A 21,990-nucleotide genomic window follows, 5' to 3' on the forward strand; every position below is an offset into this window, starting at 1 on the left:
TACTGGAGCGGTTTTGCTTTAGTTGTAGATGACTCAGCAAACAAATTACTAATGAAGAAAACCAATTAGTGCCGTCGTTATTTTACTCGATTACCATTCCGGATATTTTTTGTACCTCCTCTACATGGCATGAAATAAAGGCGTATAATTTCCTTAAATTTTACTCGACATGGAACGGTGTGTGCGTTGGTGAGGTTAAAGAGCTGAAATTGGGATTTGTAATCGGCGTCGTAAGTGAGTCACTGTAGGGACGTGTTTTCCTTACTTTGCTCGCTGATATTGCCGCTCACTGAAGCCTTACCATGTTGCGCACACGGATGCTCCTATACACAGTGTTTATCCAACTCGCTTTCTTATCGCGGTGTCCGAGTGTGTCTTCAACGCGACACTTCCAGCTCACACGGAAACACTCGTCGCGTGCTATATACGCGTGTCACCGAGAACTTTCTGCGTCGCGTACAAACAGCGCCATGGTGAGAGCCTCTCGAGTCCTGATTCGACTGTCGCCGACTGTGCTTGTCACTTTAGCGTCGCTTCCTTTCTGGCCACAAGTTAGCCTTCCCCCCCCCCCCCAAAAAAAAAAGAAAGAAGAAAACGAAAAAAAATATGATTCGATTCTGTATTCCTTCTCCTGCTTCTTAATCGTCCCCGCATGATTACACGCTTTATCTCCCTCAAAACACGAAAGAGAGAATGAGAAAAATGGCAATGACAAGAAAGGCAGAGAGAGGGGTCGGGCGCCTGAGCTCCAGTTGGCCAAATCTATGTTTCACTGCGTAGGCGGATGACATTTATCGACTCCGTTCGCGTCGGCAATTGTTTAAGACTGTCCGAATCGTATCGTAGTGCGTACCGCGGCTGTTGTCTTCTGAACCAGTGCTCGTTGTCCATGGTGGCTGTTCGACTGTGTCGCGTCGTAGTGGCGTAGTTGGTTAAAGAGTGTCAGCTTCCGGGTCGCAAAGTGCCAGGTTTTGAAGCCACCAGTGCAACTTTCTTTTAAAAAAAATGGTTTATTTGCTCGTCGTCACGAACAGATCTAGTGATGACTTTTTGCGGGTAACGCGACCCTACAAGGCGTTGAAGCACGACAACGACTTTCCTGTATAAAGACACAAGTTAGAGGTATCGGCAGATCATTCGAACGTCATTTTGTCCTCTCGTGTCTCGAGAAGAATGCGTCTTCAGTGTCTTCGGTAAATCTCGGCACACGCGCCCTTCAACTTGCACTCCTAATTTTCTTGCGAACGGGTCTGCATGCCTCGCGACCATCTCGGTTCGCGGCGTTTTGACAACACCGGATAAACTGTGCATAGTACTGGGTGCAGCGTACGCTTCAGAAGCCTCATTACTGGTTTCCCGTCAACCTTGGGGGTTTTGCCGCACTGTCTCGACGGTGCTCACCTCTTAGCCACCGCAGCAAAAAGTAGTCGTCGTGGCTCGGCCTCAGGATGTCGTCGACGTTTGCTCGAAGCTGAAAAAGGGAAAAGAAAATACAAAATAAAAACAGGATGTTGTTAGCAGTGATGCAAGCTTTAAGTTCCCTACTGTCGAGTTACCTAGAATGAGCCAGGCTGTGCTAGCAGCCTGATTTTATGAGGGGATTTTCCCAGTGAGAGCTCAGCCACGAAAGAAGTCGTTCACCAGTACGACTTTTAGTATGTATAATTTCATATTGAAAACAACGCGAAAAGACGGGACGTAAGGATTCGAAAGACAAGACGTGCCCGTCATTATAACTCGTATTTTGCAGCTTTTACGAGAATGAACCAACAGCTATTTGCCCGCATTTCGGTACCAGACTTTAGTAACTTCTCATGACCGTAGGTGTCAGTAGGCTGTGAACATTAGCGATGTCGGTTATGTTAACAGCAACGCAAGCTTGCAACCATTCACGTTCAAGATTGATGGGGTTCTGTTACGTTTCACAAATGTTAGTTCCAGAGCAGCAGCAACACAGCGCTTGAGCAGCCTACAATTTCAGCTTACTGATAGCTTCAAAGTTATGTCGTAACTTTTAATCTTGTATTTACTTATTTCATTACCAACAGCGTCAATCAGCATTACAGTAGGGCGGAGGCGGCGGCATACAAGACAAGGCACAATTCAGTAAACGAAAACTAGTAAAGAAATTACACAATGCAGATGACAAGCGTGCAATTAAATAGAATGTGTACAAAGCGTCATCACTCACATTAAAACAACTTACATACATCGTTTCTTCTACAAGGATGGAGTAACTACGTCGTTTTATGTTATAGTTTGCAACATCGTAGGACACCTTGTTGTATTCAGATATTGTACGTGGGAAGAAATACATTTGAAGCAACTCAGTTCGACATCTAACGTCTTTAACTTTACTTAGATGGTCCGTACGCAGGGACACATAACCAGGTTGTAACAAGTATCTGTCTCTGTTGATTCAGGTTGTAGAATAAAATATGTTATGAAAATGTTTTTGTCTTAGTATTTTTCTGCGATACTGTAAGCTTCTCCATTTTAGAACTTTAGCTTTTGACATCCTGAATGCCCGAGAGCAGTTCTTATAAACCAACCGGATGGCCCTACTCTTTCTATTTTGTCTATGTCAATTTTCGTCCGCAGATCACACACTGTACGTGCGTACTCAAGTACGCACGTACAGTGTGTGTGTGTGTGTGTGTGCAAACACACACACACACACACACACACGCACACACACACACACACACACACACACACACACACACACACACACACACACACACACACACACACACACACACACACACACACACACACACACACACGCGCGCGCGCGCGCGCACACACACACACACACACACACACACACACACACACACACACACACACACACACACACAAGTCATAAGGTCGTTCATATTTTTTCCTTGTAAAGCACTGAAGAAATGTTAACCTGCATGTGCCAACGATCACACAATCCGGAAAATCAATTATTTAACAGAATAGCACATAAGTTAGTTCGAGAAAAAAACTAAACACTCGTAAATATTCGTAATATTCTTTTAAAGCATGTGGTCGTCGACAAATAGTCTAATATATGATTTTTCAGCCACACTACTTTGTAACTCATTACCGTGTCATATTAACGTACTTTCATTTTTACGCATTATAATCAAACCTTCATAAATGTTTGCACTCAATATAACAATTTCATTGTTATTGTTATATTAATAATTGATTTGTGTCAATGAATATTTTACAGCGTTAGCTAGGGACTAACTTATACGGTGTCTTCTGTGTTTGCATATTGCTGCTTTGTACTTACGTATCCTACTCATTTAAAATCGGAGGTCCCCTGTACAAACTGTTGACAGTGGGACCTCCCTCTGTATGTATGTATAATCCCCGTTTGTAACTTTTATTATTATGCGCAATAAAGAACAATCGAACACTCTTGGATAACATATGTAAATATATCAGTCATATAAATAAATAAATAAAAACAAAAGGGGTCCAAGTTTAACAGCATTGCTCGCTTGTGAAAGTACCTTTGTTATTAAATGATACGCGTTTCATTTTATAAATAATGTAAGGAAGATACGAACAAAACACTGTGGCTGATGAGCCTTTCTCGGAAACCACTAGGTTAAAAATGTAGTCGGACAGACATGCTTGGGGCCACCGCAAGGAATGAACAAATAAACATGGTTGTCTGCACTCAAGTCCCCGGTGCCGAATTCTCTAGCTGTCTTTGTTTTATTTGTCACCACATTTGCACGCAAAACATTTGGGGGACACTTGAGGTTGGCCTTTAAGAGTGGAACGCGGTAGCATTCAAAGATCCCTGAGTGCTTTTCACGCTTTTAGGCAGCTGCAGCTTATGTAACCGTAATGTTTACCCGGAAACGCTGGTGGCGAACGCAATGCACGAAGGGGAGCGGGCGAGCTTTCTGGTAGAAACGCCGCCACTTGCGTGGGCCGCGGATGCGCGGAGGCGAGCGCCATCTGGATGATGTTGTTGCAAGGAACAGGGCACAACGTGGCGCTCTATGAATGGTAGAAACACTGGAAAAATGGATTTGTGTTTGGGTTTCCGCGCAACAGAATTATGCTTTCTGGTATATTCAAATTACAATCCGACGCTATCGTGTAAGTAGGTTGTGTTGAGGTTGTACCTTACTATTTTTCTGACACATTTTACTTTGAGGAATTCAATTAGTTCAGCGACGTCTCTGCGTCACACGAAGGGCCTGCTGGGTTGTGGTTCGGAATTCTTTTTTCTTCGCTGGATTTTATGCGACACGGGGGATAGCGTGAATGACGCGATCATAAATGTAATGCGAGGGGGAAGAGGGCGGGCGGGCGCTTTCGGTATCTCTAAAAAAGAAAGATCTGTTGCGATTATACATGTCACGAACCTAAATACAGCGTGAGATGCGTTGAGATAATGGTAACCATGAAAACAACAACAACAACAACAACAACAACAACAAAACTAGCGTTATATTTGTGCAAATACGTTTTCTTCCTGTTCTAACTTTTATTTTTGTTTTGCAGAAATGCTGTTAAGCTTAGTTTCGCAGTCGTTTTCATGCGGCAAAGGCCAGCGTGCTAGATATCAATCAGCCACGCTTTCTGATAAACCCAAGTATTATTAAACACGAAGAACAGCCCTCCAACAGACCTCTAGTACTTCCAATGTTTGTGAGAACTCGCGTATTATGCTTCTCTGTCTGTGATGCATCCTATCAATTGCGTATATTCGCATACATTTGTGAAGGAACCCCCCCCCCCCTTTTTTTTTTATTCCCTCAAGAACCTCCTTCATAAGCAAAAATAAGGTCTCTCAAAGAGCTTCAGTCCACCAAGCTGATGGAAATTTCCGAGGAGTGCAATTAGACGGGAGGAGCTGCCGTGGTGAGGTGTTTTCCACTAACGTTGTAGGACATCGGCACTATGCACGACCCAGGCTGGCGACCTGACCTCGCGCTATTTCCTCGTCAGATTTTTTTCTCTCTTAATCTAGCTACGCGTCAAGTTGCGCCGATTCAGTCAACCCTTTTCAACTCCGCTGCTGCTCGTCTATCTCGCAGGTCGAGTTGTGACAGTTGCGCCTATCTGAGCTGGAGTACTCGCCACGCCACAGAGGGACACGATGCTCGCTTAGAAGCGTCGGCGTTGGGTTTATCGCACGCAAAGAGGTTATTTCAGGACCACGTGAGCTCAATCAGATCCTGTGACAACTCGCCCGCTGCTCCGAAGTTTTCTAAAATGAGACAGCATAATGTGCAGCCGGCGGAGCTGGGGCCAAATTAAGAAAAGAAAAAATCTGAGGACAGCCGAGCACTTCTTATGAGTTGTCAATGTGAAAGCATTACTGTCCAATTGAACGCAGCGGAACGGTTCTTCGAGTTATGAACTCCTCGCGGACAAGCGAGCGCGTTGAGACGCTTCGCGCACTTTGATTTGGCCTTAGCGGGGAACAGCGAGAACGCAGGCGAGAGCTTACGCGGACAAGGAATGCGCGGATAACACAGGCTTCTGAGAGAGATGTTGACGTGGCGTCTCGGTGATGCCTTAATTCTCCTCTCATGCAATACCGTGGTAGCGGGTGTGTCCTTTCGTCGCTCTACTCCGTCGAGGCACGAGACAGCAAGCGCGAGCTTACGTCACGAGGCAGGCTCGTGACGTGGCGTCGCATGCAATGGGAAGTTTCGATGTATCAGATGCCGCAGCTTTTTCGCTCAATGGGCCATTTGGCACTTTCGCATAAAAGAAAAAAAAGCCCTTGACTCGTGCTTTCTGCCGTTGGTCGGATGCATGCTTTCGCTAATAACGTGCTCACTTTCACAGTTTTCTGGCACGTACTCTTGCACGCAGTTCCAACGCAGCAGCGTTTCTTGCGAACATGACTTCGGATTCACACTGGGCCGGCACCGATGACGCGGGTGCTCTCACGGGGACTAAATTTGACTCTCTTTACTTATTGGCGCTATTCCCTAAACATGAGACGGATGTAGCGACATTTCTTATGTCTCGTCGACAATAAGAATCCATTTTCAAAATCGTAAACATTTTGTAAGCAACTCGGCGAAGGCGCTTCAGAAAGCGTCGAAAATGTAAAGATGTGATTAAGAACACGCCGATGTATTTTTCAAACTGGTGTCTCTATGTGCCTTCAGGCAAGAAAATTGGAGGACGCTTAAGCTTCGCCTTTAAGGGTGGAACGCGACAGCATTCAAAGATACCTGAATGCTTCTCGCGCTTCCCGGTAACGGCTGCTTATGTAACCGTAATGTTGGCCAGGAAACGCTGGCGACGAACGCTATGCACGAAGGCGAGCTTTGGGGTTCTTTTTTTGATGGTGTGCAAGGAACTGAGGGGGCCGCGCCACTACTACTGAGACAGACCTCAAACGGCAGCTGGAAAACGCTGTCGCGTTAAACGGCATTTGTGTTTGAGTTTCCGCGTAACAGAACTATTTTTTGTCGTATATTCAAATTACAATACGACGCTATGATGTTCGTAGGTTGTGTGTAAATCGTACTTTACGATTTTTCTACGTGTTTTACCTTGAGAAATTCAAAATTCAATTATCCGTAATTTCTTTGCGCAACATGGAGGGTCTTAGTGGTTGGGTATGCGTGGTGCGAATTTCTTTCTGTCGAAGCGACGTCCGGCGCTAGACGCCGGACGCGGGACACCGGATATTTTGCGACATGGGACCCTTAATTCCACCGCGTTAATAAGGGACTTAATGAGGACGTAATGAGGGCGTTATTAAGGGATTTGGATAAATAAGTTAAGGATGGCTGGTACCTTTGTATAATGCCAAGTATTTTTTTTTTCACGAACGTTGGTAGAAACCGAACTCGTGCAGACGTACAAGCGACAGAGTGCATTACAGACCACTTAGGAAAGCAGTCCATCAACGCATAAAGGCAGTAACGTACAGACAGGTGCGCGGTTTCAGTTTCATACTGAAACGCAAACAGACATTCGCGAAAGAGCGAACGTACAAGAAGCACGAGGGGAATAAAATACGGGGCAAAACACAATACGATGTCGACAAAAACTTAACGCGTTATTGACGTCGGCTTCCTCTCGTTTGTATCGTATTTCGCGTATTCTTTATCAGGCTACAGTCAACATCAGCGGTGCACACCCGGGCAAACTCGGGCTATGCGTACGCCTCGAAAGGTCGAATGTCAACCGCTCAACGCAACACTTCCACGCCGCCGCTCGAGACTCTTTCGACCAAAACCACCGCGGAAACAAGAGAGGGAACGCGGCCACGCGTATTTGTCTACGCCAGCCATGCCTGACGGCACATCTCATTCGCCTAGACAGGAGGCGAAGCAATATAATCCGCCGGGCCGCTATATACCATGGAATCTCGGTAGCAGACGGCCAAGTCTCTTCTTCATCGTCTGCTTCGCTTCTTCGGGCGGTGCGCACAGCGGCATGATCGGGGGAAGACAGCAACTGTCACGACGGCAAGCAATCTCTTATCTCTGACGGAAACCGCATTTCTCACTGCGCTCACATTTACGCGAGCAACAGGAAAAAAAAAAGGGAGAATGAAAGTTACCGACGCAAATCGAGTTAGAACCATGACCACATATCGCGAAAGCGACTGCAGCGCCTCAAATTCCACGTCGTCTCCGCGCGACTCTCTCTGCGGCTTTCTCTCTCTTTATCTGCACTCACCCTGAAACTCGCAACTCCCGTTCACATGCGCCATTCTCTCGTGGAATGCTGGCAGTGGCCGTCAACTTTAATAGCGAACAGGCCGCAATGTGATCAAGGAAATGAAAAAAAAAACGGCGGTGAAAAGGACTATTTCCTTCTTTGTTTTTCCTAGAGGGAAGTTTCTTGACGAGAATGACAGTTTCGAGCGAGAAGACTGCCTGTTGGCCTTTGCATCGAGGAGCAGTCTTGCGCCAAGGCACACGTTGAGATAAGGAGGATATCGTAACACTTAATTCGTCTTACCTGTATATAAGGTATCGGGTTTCGCTCAAGATGCGTGCTTGACGTAAGCGACGAGAATCTTAATGGAAAATCCCTTTTGGTTGCCGGACACGAAATATGCAGCACCGATTCGTATGTAATGAAAAGGTATATGGAGATTCGATCAACTGCCCTTTACGGAATGAGGATATCGGACACCGCTGGAGCAATTACCAGAGCTGGACATTTGCTCTATCCTCTAACGTTATTCGACAGGCGCCATAAGGCTCTGAATCAGCGGAAGTTTGGCACCACACTTTTCTTCGGTGATGCTGTACGCCGCGGAGATGAAATTTGAAGCTTATAACCATTCCGAGAGTCTTCCAACTATGGAGAGAAGCAATTTCCTCTCGCGAATGTAAATGTAGTTTCATCTCCTGAATATGAACTCTGCTTCTATTTCCTTTCGAGCGAAAGATACTTCAGCGCTAAATGTATAGCGTACAGACTTCCTGCTCAAGCTCGCTGGGACTATGCGTTATACAGTAAATTAAGGTCAATGCATTCGAAGATATCGTGTCACAAAAAAAAAAAAAAAATGTAGTAGCGACGAGCGGCTGAATGCTGCTATGCGGGCTGCTGCAATAGTAATGGTGCTATACACTTTTTCTGTTTCCCCTCAGTTGAGAGGACTGTACGAAAAATATACCCCTGCAAAGTCCAGAAGAAAAGGCGCTCGGCCACTCAGGCCTGGCCGTGTGCCGCGCAGTATACGCGAGTTGCGCATATTTGTTTCGTCCTCGCTCGGACGTGGAAGGCACAGTTATTCTTCTAACCGACGCAGACGTCCGTCGCGGATTGCTGCACTCCGGGGACACAGTGCGTTTATCCCGCTTTTCGAAGAAAGCGCGAGCATACATTAAAATGTCAAGGATCGCGGCACGTCAGAAAAAAATGTCACAGCAAAATTGCGGGACAGTGTCCCTTCTAAAGAAGGCCACAAGTTTTGAATATGACCGCTTCGCAAGACTTGACCTATTTCTCTATTTCTCTCTCTCTCTCTCTTCCTCCTTTCCAACAGCGTGGGAGTGAGCGGTCGCTTACGACGTAGCCGGCGTTGTCTCGGATTTCTTTTCCGGCATCGCGCGGGATCTGTGGATTCATGCCAGCAACTGCTTCGACTAATGTAAAATTGAGGGAGGAAGCGTGTTTGTTTGTTTTCTGTTGTTTTTGTTTGCACCAGGAAATGTACGCAGTAAAGTGGGGGAAAAGTCTTCTTGCACTTAGGCAGCGAACTTAGCTTCAGCCTATCTTCGCCGAGAGTATCGGCCCCGGAAGCGATGACGGAATGGAGAATAAGTATGCATTTAGGCAATTTGTGACAGAAGGCGTTGCTCCGTAAACAACTGAAGAGAAAATAACGAGCATGGAGTAGAGCTAGAATTATGGTTTAGGAGAAAAAAAATAATGCAAGCATATATGTTGAAAGCGCAAAAAAAAAAGGAAGCTTCAAGAGCTTTCTAAAGATTAAACAAACTGGGTTTCTTCTGTACAGAAAGATATAGCTCTTTATACTAGATGCGGGTTTGCCTGGCAACACGGATAACGCACGATGTCCAGCGAATTGCGATGATGAATGAAACAATGCACAAATAACACACAGCAAGAACAGAGCACACATAAAAACGCGCAGCATAGTGTCACGAGAGGAAAAGCCAGTCAGTCAGTTCTAAGCGAACGGCCGTTTACAGTTCGTTTTTGCAGCAGCTACCACGCACACTTCTTCTTCCTCGACTTCTAGCGTAACTAGTGCGTGCCATTACCCCTCCCTCCAAAAAAAATAAATAAATAAAGTTGGGGAGATGTTAAATGCCACAAGGAGAAAATAAAAGAAATGAGAAAGACAACGGACGTGACGACAGGGGCCGCATAACAAAGTTTGTGGATGAGAGTCAGCGCGAATGGTAGGGCTTCATCCTGGTAACGTGAACAATGTCAGAGGAACGTGGTCTACGGGAGTCGTGCGAAGTGTCGGCTGGAATAACTTCGTAGTTTACAGGACTTAGACGACGCAAAACTATGTAGGGTCCAAAGTATCGGCGCAATAATTTTTCTGACCGGCCTCGTTGACGTATAGGGGTCCAAACCGATACAAGATCTCCCGGGTTGTATGTGATGTCTCGATGGCATATGTTGTATCGACGAGCATCTTGACTTTGTCGGGATAAAATTCGTTGCCGCGCAAGGTGCCGCGCTGCTTCGGCACGCTGAACAAAGGCGTCTGTATCTGGTGCGGTAGGTTGAGACGAAGTTGGTAGGAGCATCACGTCGAGCATAGTGGTGACGTCGCGTCCGTAGACCAGACGAAAAGGAGGAAACCCGGTGGTTTCTTGTAGGGCAGTGTTGTACGCGAATGTCACATACGGAAGCAGTTCGTCCCAATTTTTATGGTCCGTGGCAACATACATGGAAAGCATATCCGCAATCGTTTTGTTGAGACGCTCAGTTTAACCGTTAGTTAGCGGGTGATACGCAGTTGCCGTACGGTGCGTTGTTCCGCTCAGCTGCAGAATATCTCGGACCAACTGGGCAGTGAAGGCCGTATCACGGTCTGTGATGACGACAGCGGGAGCACCATGTCGAAGGACGATATTTTTGATAAAGAAGTTAGCAACATCTGAAGCAGTAGCTCGCTGAACGGCTTGTGTTTCGCAGTATCGAGTGAGGTAATCGTTGGCAACAACGATCCAGCGGTTATCAGCCGAAGACTTGGGAAATGGGCCGAGTAAATCCATCCCGACTTGTTCAAAATGTGAACAAGGAGGTCGGACGGGCTGAAGCAGACCGGCTGGTTTCAGTGGTGGAACTTTGCGACGCTGGCAATCTCGACAACTTCTGACGTACGGCTTCACGGTTTTTGTGAGTTTTCGCCAATAGTACTTGTGCTTGATCCTCGCGAGAGTACGCGTGAAACCAAGATGCCCGAACGTTGGTTCGTCGTGGCATGCACGTAGAACGTCGTCGCGGAGAGTAGCGGGAACAACGAGCAGGAAAACGGTTGCCGTAGGGTGAAAGTTCCGCTTGTATAGGATGTCGCCACGTAGGCAGAAAGAGGACAAGTGACGCGCGAACTGCCGTGGGGGCTGTGGGTGGCTTCCTTCAAGGTATTCAATCAAGGGCTGGAGCTCGGAATCTTGGCGTTGCTGTTGAGCAAGGTTTAAAGACGGAAGAGTACAAAGAAAACCAGAATCGTCGTCAGTATCGAGTGGTGCGGGTTCGACGGGGGCGCGGGAGAGACAGTCGGCGTCAGTGTGTTTCTGGCCAGACTTATAGACGATGGTCACATCAAGTTCCTGCAACCGAAGGCTCCATCTTGCGAGACGGCCTGAAGGATCGTTGAGATTCGCCAGCCAGCAGAGAGAGTGGTGGTCGCTGACGACACGGAAGGGGCGTCCGTACACTAGTGCGTGCCAATAGTATCTGGTCCCATACAACTGTATGGGGCCAGATAGTTGTTGGCCACACCAACGGCATCTATAAGCCGCACAATGCAACATACTTGACGAGTAAGGGCATCTGACAAATATCTTGCGGTGATCCAGGTTTTTCTTGACGCTACCTCGTTTGCAGTTTTTTTGTCGGTGGTATTTGCGTCTCTCAAAGTAGGTAAAAAAAAAAAAGATGTGTGTGTGTTTTCTTCTATCCTGTATTAGTAAGGCTGCTCAGCCGTGGAACCCTCGTCCAGTGTATTAGAGAATTCAGGTGGCGTGTATGAGATGCGCTATAAACGGGAGGAAATTCTTGCGGGAGAAGTGCAGCAATGAATAAGAGAGGACCATCATTAATTACTCAGTGCCCGAATATCGAATATAAGAAGATCAACTACAACGAATTAAATGATTCTGGTCGTGGCCCACAATTAGAAAACAGTCATATGTAGCCAACAGACAATGAAATTAAGAAAAGGGAACATAGCCTGAATTACTTGCTTTAGTTGAAAAATGCATGAGCAATATGGCACCGTGGTAGCTCGATTGGTAAGAGCCTCGCACGTGTAATGTGAGGACGTGGATTTAGATAACCACCTGCGTCAAGTTGTTTTCTTTCCGCTGAATTTCATATCCGTTTAAGCTATTAAGATTTCAATGAAAACTGTCCTGGAATTTAATGTTCAGAGACAGTCCATGGCGTGCGTTCTAGCGCACCTTGACAATAGACCATTGTCAGTTGCAACCATTTTCGCATATCGCCGACAGAAGACATCGCAGCTGAAGGCGACGAAGGGACTACTTCGGTTTATGAAGGAGACCGGCTTAGGACAAGCGGCTGTGACAGTGATGTCACGTACCGCGCAAGAGTGACAGACCCTAACCAACGATGTGTGTGCCGTGTTATGTGCTCTCTATCTCTTCTCCCCATCTTTCACCCCCCCCCGTCGCGCTCCCATGTGTAGGGTAGCAAACCGGTTAAGCTAAACTGGTTAACCTCCCTGCCTTCCTTCTCCACTTTTTCCTTCCTTCCTTCCTTCAATGAAAGTATGTTTTCACCACAAGTTTTTCCTTCCTTCCTTCCTTCAATGAAAATATGTTTTCACCACAAGTTTTTTACTTGGTTGCATTGCCTATTGGCTTCGTACGAGTGTGAAGAACGAAATTCGGGACCCTCGGTTCCCCGTCTTCTCGTTCATTCGACGACCTTTGCGATATTGCTTTCTTTTCAAAAAATATTTGCTCAATTGTAGGTATTACTCGGATATTACTTGAACCTGTTGGATTCCATTATTTCATCTTTTTACCAAGCGGCTGTTTTCTTCTTGAACTCTATTGTGGCGGCTAATTTCCTTTCCATTTCTCAGCTACGCTTGCGATGAATTGCAACGAATTCTCTGTAATGTAATGCATCTGATGACACGTATACGTGTCGGTATTTAGGAGCAAGACATTAGGCTAGGCCATTTCACAGTTGTTTGCATTAAAGTAGTAAAAAAAAATAGTATTCTTTTTGTATACGCTATGCACGAAGGCCTAACGCGCCTAACGTCAGGGTAGTAACCAGTGGCGTAGCTAGGTCGTCTGGCACCCGGGGCCCATAAGTCTTGTGTCACCCCCCTCCCCCCCTCCCCCCACTGGGTGTAGCCGGCGAAAAGAGGGGTGTCTTCAGACGAAAGAAAAAAAAATGAAGCCGCTCTAAAATCCAGCCTCCCGGGAGCAGAGATTATAGTGTGCGTAGCGGCGCACCGTCTAGTCGTGGAACGGTCTTTTCGCCAGAAAGAAGGCGAATGATCCGTCGAACCATCACATCGCACGGTCGACTTTCAGAGGCCAGCCAGAAGGTCGCGAACGAAATGCCTGTTTGCTGTCCTATGAAAGCAAACAGAAAAAAAGAAAGAAAAAAAAAGATTGAGCTTGCGCTTTTCCGGGGTTGCATTGACTGATCTAATTTTGCGGCCAAGGAAAGCACTGTAGTTGATTACACCGCTTTCCTTTTTTCATCCGGTTTTCGTTGAGCGGGTGTCGTTTACCCTTGGTAGCCCTCAGCGACAAACGCAGGGTTTTATAACACTTGGCCGTTCGTCTGCGCAATGCCCAATCTGTTGACAGACGGCTGTGTGGAGCTCCGGTAAACGCAGACACATTCGTGTGGAGGAGGAGCTATTTACTGTTGTTCCGCAAATGCCGAAGAAAGCAGTGACGTCAATAGGCGGGCGTTTTAGGAGCGATGCTTTTATAAGCTTCGACGGGTCGTAAATGGCTGTTCGCGGGTAATTGGATATCGTTCCTAGGCAGCGCTGGGCTTGTTAGGAGTGGAGGATTAAATAGACACCAAGGGGGTTAGGTGAGGTGAACTAAAGCGCAACATTTGTTTGAGCTAGAAGTTTGATAGAATACGCTTCTGCAACTGTGGAGACGTCAGTTTAACCTAAGCAAGGATAAATGATAAAAAAGCATAAAGCGAAATACTTGCCTTCTTTTTCTTATTAAACTATGTAAGTAAGAGTAGAACAGCGTTAAACTTGAGAAAAAGAATATCTTTAGTAAGGTGAAAGAAACTGAAACTTGAAGAAAGAACGACTTCGCCTCGTGTAGGAACCGAACCCACAAACTCCGCGTGCTTCATGCCATGCTCAATTCGTACGACGTCGGACGCGTGATGTTTGCGTATAGCGTCCCTCGAGAGCAGTACCGGATGTGTTGTACTGTTACATACATTACGCAGGACATATTCTCACAGTCTCCTCCCTGTCTACGACACAGTACGCTCGAAGCCGAGCCGTCAGTAACATCCACCCTGCCATAAACCTGTTCGTATACAGCTTTCAAGGCGGCGATGTAAAACTGGCACTGAAGCCTCGGCGAGTGGAGTCTATTTTCCGTTTGTGTACGTAGGACATAGAGCGCCCCCGAATTACCGCGTATGTAAACAGTGGGAGGAGGTTGTAGTGGCGTGAGATATGAGTACAATCCATCGGACCGGTCGTTCAATTTGTCCCACCCGCAACCCTTTCCGCGTTTCCACAAAGTTCTCTGACGTTTCAAATATCCGACAGGTACTTACACTCCGAGCAGCCGTTTTAACGACGCGTCGTCTATGGGATCACACTCTTTCGACGCACGTGTGTCTACCACTTCAGGGGCCTTAAGGAGAAGCAGCAAATCAGCTTGAACTGATGAAACACTCTTTCAAACGCCTATTTCTGTTAATGTGGTGAACTGTTCATTGCCAGAAGTAAAATCGAAGACCAAACTGCCGTGAGGTGCACGTGCTGCAGAGAAAAGACGAGGACGACAATGAGGACGACGTATACGCGCGAGTATGATCATACAATGCCACGGAAAGAAGTCGAAGAAGAGAAAGAAGAATCTCCCGAGAGCCTCGCGGCGCGAGCGGGGAACGTGGGTACGGCGCCTTTTTGAGAGGATAAGCGAAGAGAAGAAGGCAGCCTGCCCGACGATATAGGTGCGGCCTCCTGCCTACGCCCGGTGCTCCTGAGCCTACGGCTCAACGTCTACGGCTGGTGTACATCTGCGGGGCATCCAGCGGACCACAGACCCCAGCCTCCTCCTCCTCCCTGGCCCAAGTTCCTGCCCCGTCTCGCCACGTCGTCTCGCCTCCCGGCTCCAGCCATGGGGCCCTTCAGCCGCAGCCCACTCGACGCCAGCACCATTCCAGCCATGAACTTTTCCGGCACTCCACGCCCAACCACGGTGATATGGGAACTACGATGATTTACTTACGTAGTTTGCATACTAATTATTGATTCCATACGTAAAGCGGTGTTACTAATTCATATTTTGTTCAAGTTGCGTATTTATTTATTTATTTATTTATTTATTTATTTAAAATGGCCTTACAGGCCTCGTATGGGGCATTGGGTAAGGGGCGCGTTACAGTAGGATTAAAAGAGTATATAGGGCATATAACAAAACATAATAGACATACATTACTAATAGACAGTGGAAAAATGTATACGCATCTTATACAAGCATTAAAGCATTGTACAAGAATAACAGGGTCCCTAATGTGCATATTACATACATTTCCTTCAATAAGCAAGAAAAGAAACATGTAGCCAATCCAGTACAAATACTAAAAAATACGAAAACAAATAGAAGAATAATAAACAAGATGATGAGCTCATAAACAAGAGTGCACATAACTGTTAAAAGAAGCAAAAACATCGTGCACTTTATTGAAGTTAGGCGGTGGAATATGAACTGATGAGCTGGCCGAATTTATCGGGATTAGGTTCGGACACGATGAAATCAGGAAGAGCGTTCCACAATCGAATGGCACGAGGAAGCGCCGACCAATTGAATGCATGTGTGTTCCCGTAGATGCGTGTGAAGCTGAGGTGATTACATAATCTGCGAGATGTGAACGGTGCAACTTGAAGCCGCAGAGAAGATTCCTATCCGCATGAACGTTCTTGTGAAATAATGACATGAGTGCAAAATCACGTCGAGTACTTAGTGGCTGAAGTGAAATATTTGAAGTAAAATAAAGCGTGTTTGTGTGCGTGCGACAGAGAGCACGCGCTTCGTGTTTTTCCTTTTTCTACATCTGTTTGGATTGAACAAGTTCAAGAACCTACCACGGTGAAAATATCTACACCGTGAGGCAGGCCTAATTTTCTTTATGTCACGTCAGAACCCCGCCACTGGCACATCAGCGTGACTTCATGGACTTCAAATTGTTTTACTCGGATAACATTTATACGGACGCTCCAGGCGAACAGCCGTCGTCGGCGTCGCCGTGATGTTTCGTATAAACTCTAAGTGCGATAGCATTGCGCCCGCGCGAGGTAGCGTGGAGACGTGCGCGAGCTAGAAGGGGGAGGAGAAAGGTTAGTGTGCATCTCCTTTCCTATGCTGCTCGGGCGAGCCCGCCCTATATTGGATGTAATCTGCGCTGGATTCGAAGGCTAGCCGGCCGGATATAGGTTATGGTTTCGTGAGCACTGTGTTCTCGCTCGCCTAGTTCGCTTTGAAGCGACAGGCAGCACTGAGGGCCGGAATCCGATCGCTGCTGCCGCCGCTCTTCATTACGCCAGTGTTCTGACAGCGCGTGTCCGCGTTCATTGAGTGAGATGTGTCCGCCTTTGCGCGCCACACAACGTGCTTGCTAGTATAGTTAGTAAGCGAATGTTTACAACAGTTCGTGCAGCTGATAAAGCAAATAGCCTTACTTTGTATAGCTGTCTAATAACTTGCTATCGAAATCAATCTTTCGCCAGTCGCGCGTAACTGTGACGTTACTTTATTTTTCTCTTTTCATTTAGGCCGTTGTAGGGCAGTAAATGTCCCCGAAACTCGCTCAGTTCCGTCCTTGACTTTTTTAGAATACAATGTAATCAACCTTTACACACAAACGGTAAACTACGTCGAGCAGATGCCATAGAAATCCACGATTTCACAGTGAGGTCATTTCGGGAACTTCGAAGATGGTATGGTCACTCGCCTTTGATTCTCGCGTTTTTCTGGCTTACCATCCTTCTACTCGCGGCAGGGGTAGCTTATATTCCTACAATTTTCGCCGTCGCCGTGATGTTTTTTGTATAGACCTTTTTCATCCGCGGTGTGGCAGCAGTGCGTGCATGACCCCACAGAACTTCCGGTCAGTCATTTTCGAAAGTCCAGTTAGCCAAGAAAAAACGAAGTATTCTGCCGCATAGTATAATGTAGGCACATATTCTTGATGTTTTCAGATATAAAAAACGTGCGCTGTATGTCGAGCTCATGTATACGCATTTTTTGTTGCATTTAACACTGCAATTCACTTGTCAAACACTCCTACATTGCAACAAAACTGGCGCCAGATGTAAGGTCCTATAAATTTTTAGGCTACTGTAACTTACGTTTCGCCGGACTGTTTAACCGGAAGTCTTCTGGGAACCATATTTGTGTGCTAAGTATGCTACATATTTAACTATTTCGTACGCCCAAGATAGATGATATACTCTTCAACCGCCAAAGTTGCTAAAACCAGGTTTACATTGTGAATAGAACTATTTCTCATGGCTTTCGAAAATTGCAGCGAGCAAGCAACAATCACAAGCTCTTTCATTCATAGCATGTGACTTTTATCCTAAATCTACTGGCTATTCAATATTGTAAAAAAAAGATATGCGTGCTCACACTGATAACGACGCAATTCACTGGCGCCGATCTTTACGGGCAGCGCAGTGGCGCCTATGCATTCAAGCGCGACGCTAGATCGTTTATATATATATAGACGCGACTTCCCATACGTTATCCACTCCGGCTGTGGGAACTTGTCGAAGGCTAATGGAACTTACTGGGCACTTGTTGGATGCCGTTGTTGGTACGGGAAGTCGTATGCCGGATCAGAACGCTAAACTGTGCGGCGTGAGCCAAGTGCGCCACGACAACCCGCGATAGCTAAAGGCCGACAGCTTCTATAAAGCCTTTTCTTCTCAACCTGAGCCGACGAATAGCGGCTGCGGTTTAGCCTAGTGGCTATGGAGTTGCGCTGCTGAACTGCAGGTCGCGGGTGCGCTTCCGACCGCGGCGACCGCATTGCGCGAGAGGCGACATGCGGAAACGCTCGTGTGCGTAGATTAAGGGGCACGCTAAAGAACCTCAGGCGGTCCAAATTATTCCTGTACGGCGTGCCTGCCTCATAATCAGACGATTGTTTCGGGCACGTAAAACCTAATAATTCAGTTAATTAAAAAATTAAATTGTGGGCGTTTTGCGAGCCAGAACCACGATCTGATCATGAGGTAGGCCGTAGTGGGGGACTCCGGAATAATTTGGACCACGTGGGCTTCTTTGACCTCCACCCAAATCAAAGTACTATTTAATTAGCTTGAGCCGATATATAATCGCATGCTGAATGTGCGCTTAGTTCTTGGCGTAAGCATACAGCAACCCCCCTCCCCTTTATTTTGCACTGTGATCGGCGAGAATCAGTGCGGAGTCACCTATGCACACCTGCAAAGCAACAAAAAACAATGTGACGGAAGCATGAGGGCCAATAAACCTTAGGCAACAAACAGTACGGAAGAAATAATAATAATAATAATAATAATAATAATAATAATAATAATAATAATAATAATAATAATAATAATAATAATAATAATAATAATAACAATAATAACACTTTCTTGCGCAAGCAGGAAATGAGAGGAAACAAGGAATAGAGAGATAATATAGGGAGAAGGAAAATGAGTAAGAAAGAAGAAGATAGGTAAGCGATAAAAGAAATAAGCAAGCAAGTAAGCAGTCTAACATACATGACAAGCAGAACCCCCCTCTCCCACACATACTCACCCCTCCTGCCTGCGAAAAGAAAAAGAAAGCAAGGAAATAAAAGAAATAAAGCGAGACAGAAAGAAAGGCGAGCTGCAAATGCAGGCGGCGCTTCTTATTCCAACGTTCTCCTCGCGTTTTATCACCTTCGGCGAACGACTCGCGCCAGGCACGTTGTCAGCAGAGCAGAAACGAAAGCGCGGCGGAAATAACGAAAACGAAGCTCCATAATGCAAAAGAATAAAAAGAAATTCACTATGATAAACATAAAGAAGAAGTAAATAAATAAAATCCGGGAACTTGGAATGAGTCGGCTTTCGCAGACAGTTCTTTCTCGGGCGAAAAAGGAGCTCAGCAGCCAAGCAGACCATGGCCGTCCGCTTCGTATTTACCTCCGCGCATACGCATCCGCACGTTTGAATGCTCCCCTCCTGGGACCCGGGCCCGAATTCCGTTGCTTGTTGTGCTATCGCGATTGCAGCTTTTCGTTTTTTTTTTTCCCATCTCACTGGCTTTTATCATCCCGTCTCTTTCCGTCGCTTGCACGCCTCTTCCGCGCCACGCTGACGGCGGGTGACTGTGGCCAATTTCTTGGGTGCTCGGATGAAAGGACCCCCGTGCCAGCGGATTTCCCCAGCTTACTCGACAGTACGTGCCCGAGCCTTCGGTAGCTGCAGCTCTTGAATGCAGGTGCGTCATCAAAACCAGGCAGGACGGTTAATGAGAACGCGCAGTGCCCTCCTACAACCGAAGGCGATACCCGCCGTGGTTGCTCAGTGGCTATGGTGTTGGGCTGCTGAGCACGAGGTCCCATTAGGCGGGCCATTCGCGAGGAACCTGCTGGGTCTTTACCTTTAGTTCAACCCTACCCTCCCGTGGCTGCACCTCTGACCTATGCCGAAGTCGCCGCGCGACCTGCGTCGCCGACGTTCGCGTTTCCTGCGCCAATGCGACTTCAAGCTGCACCTCCTCCCGCGTCGCCTCCAATTCCGTCTCGACGCACAATTCGGACCCCTTGGCGTACACGCGGCAACCGGCCCATATGCTTCGCTTGCGGTATCGCCGGCCATGCCGCGCGCTTCTGCCATCGTCGCATGCCACCTGCTAACGCTGCCGTCGCAACGCCTAGATATGGCTATTCCGACGATACTACCGGGCATGCGATGCTTCCCAACCCAGAGTTCTCGCCGCCTCCACGACGCCCTATCGGCACCCATCGGTCGCCATCACCGCGTCGTCGCCCTTTTTTCCCCTTGCGTCGCCGCCAGTCACCTAGCGAGGGAAACTAGTTGCTCAGTTCCGCAGGCACGAACTGCAAGCTTCGCGACTTCTCCAAGGCCTGCACAGTCGCCACGCAATTTATTGGACGTTTTGGTCGAAGGAACCGCCGCAATTGCGCTTATTGATACTGGGGCTGCAGTTTCTGTTATCGACGAAAACCTTTGTCGTAACCTCCACAAGGTCACAACGCCATTGTCTGGTATGCTTCTATGCAGCGCTACTGCGCAGTATATAGCCCCGCTTGCTCATTGTACTGCAAGGGTGGTCATTGATGGCATTGTCTATGTTGTTGAATTTTTTGTGTTGTCTTCACGTTCACATGGCATCACTCTCGGCTGGGACTTCTTGTCTCACCATCGCGCCATCATCGACTCTGCCCGGGCCGAAGTGGCGCTTTTCCCGCTTGCCGATTCCCCGCTGCCTGATCCTTCTGAAGATAAAGCCTCCAAGCTCACCGTAGTGTCCGATACCGACATACCACTCGAAATGCCTGTGCTTGTGCCCGCCTCTTGCTCCACCGCGCCAAACGCTACAGTACTTTTTACACCATCGCCTATTTTTCTACGGCACAAGGTCCTACCTCTCCCGTTTGCTGTCCTCGCCACTATATCTGGATTATCCTGTATGCTTGTGTGTAACCCGTCCTACTACCCTGTGACCTTACTGCTCGGCGAATCACTAAGTCGTGTTCAGCCCCTTGACCCGCTTCACATTCTCGATCCTTCCGATGACACGGCCTGGTATGAGCTCGACGCCCTCACTTCTCCCGTGATAAGCATGTCACCATCATCATTGTCGTCATCGTCGTCAGACGTTCTTGAATCTGTCATAGACGCCGATCTGCCACCTCCGTATCGCCAGCAAGTCCTCGCGCTTCTTCAGAATTTTCACTCGTCGTCTGATTGTGAACAACCACCTCTGGGGCATACGGAAACCGTTACTCACAGCGTCCACACTGGTTCCCATCCTCCTTTTCGCCAGCGACCATACCGCGTGTCGGCAGCCGAGCGGCAGATAATTAATGAGCAGGTCAACGATATGCTGCACCGTGGCGTCATTCGCCCTTCCCACAGTCCTTGTGCGTCTCCTGTAGTATTACTAAGCGAGAAGGACGGGTCAATACGCTTCTGTGTGGATTACCGTCGACTCAACAAGATCACTCGTAAAGATGCCTATCCGCTGCCTCGGATAGATGTCGCTCTCGACTCCTTACAAGGCGCGGAGTACTTCTCATCTTTGAATCTTCGCTCCGGCTATTGACAAGTGCCGATGGCAGAAGATGACTGTGAGAAGACAGCTTTCGTCACGCCCGATGGCCTGTACGAATTTACCGTAATGCCATTCGGGCTCTGCAACGCGCCCGCTACTTTCGAGCGTATTATTGACACCATCCTTCGTAACTACAAGTGGAAAACATGTCTGTGCTACCTTGATGATATCGTGGGGTTTCTGCCAGATTTCCCGACGCACCTCGTTCGCTTGCGTGAGATACTTACCTGCCTCACCTCTGCTGGCCTTCAAATCAACATCAAAAAGTGCCGTTTTGCTGCCCGCAAGTTAACAATATTGGGACACGTTGTATCGAAGGACGGTATGCTTCCTGACCCAGGCAAGCTTCGCGCGGTAGTAGAGTTTCCGATGCCCACTACTCTTAAGGCGCTCCGCAGCTCTATAGGGCTCTGCTCTTACTTTCGGCGTTTTGTGCGTAATTTTGCAACTATCATCGCACCACTGACCAATTTGCTTACCGCTACCAACGGCATCTCCGCGTGGTCAACTTCCTGTGACGACGCCTTCAAGTAACTACGTCGACTACTCACTTCGCCACCGATTCTTCCACACTACGATCCCACAGCGCCTACAGAGGTACACACGGACGCCAGCGGCATCGGACTTGGCGCAGTCCTCGCACAACGGAAAGACGGCTATGACGAGTACGTCGTCGCGTATGCGAGCCGAACCTTAAAGAAGGCAGAAGCCAACTACTCAGTAACCGAAAAGGAGTGCTTGGCCATTATTT

The 21,990-nt window shown here is 47.5% G+C and overlaps 1 protein-coding gene across 1 annotated transcript in view; it reads right to left on the bottom strand.

Moving 5' to 3' along the window:
- LOC142576086 (SEC14-like protein 2) overlaps positions 1–21,990 on the bottom strand; it is a 104,428-nt gene that overhangs the window by 37,188 nt on the left and 45,250 nt on the right. Inside the window, exon 2 of the mRNA XM_075686023.1 lies at positions 1,402–1,471. Within this exon, the coding sequence (XP_075542138.1) occupies positions 1,402–1,471 (70 nt within the window). The remainder of the gene's footprint in view (positions 1–1,401; positions 1,472–21,990) is intronic.

Source organism: Dermacentor variabilis, chromosome 3 (genome assembly GCF_050947875.1).
Source record: "Dermacentor variabilis isolate Ectoservices chromosome 3, ASM5094787v1, whole genome shotgun sequence".
NCBI classification, from domain to species: Eukaryota; Metazoa; Arthropoda; class Arachnida; order Ixodida; family Ixodidae; genus Dermacentor; species Dermacentor variabilis.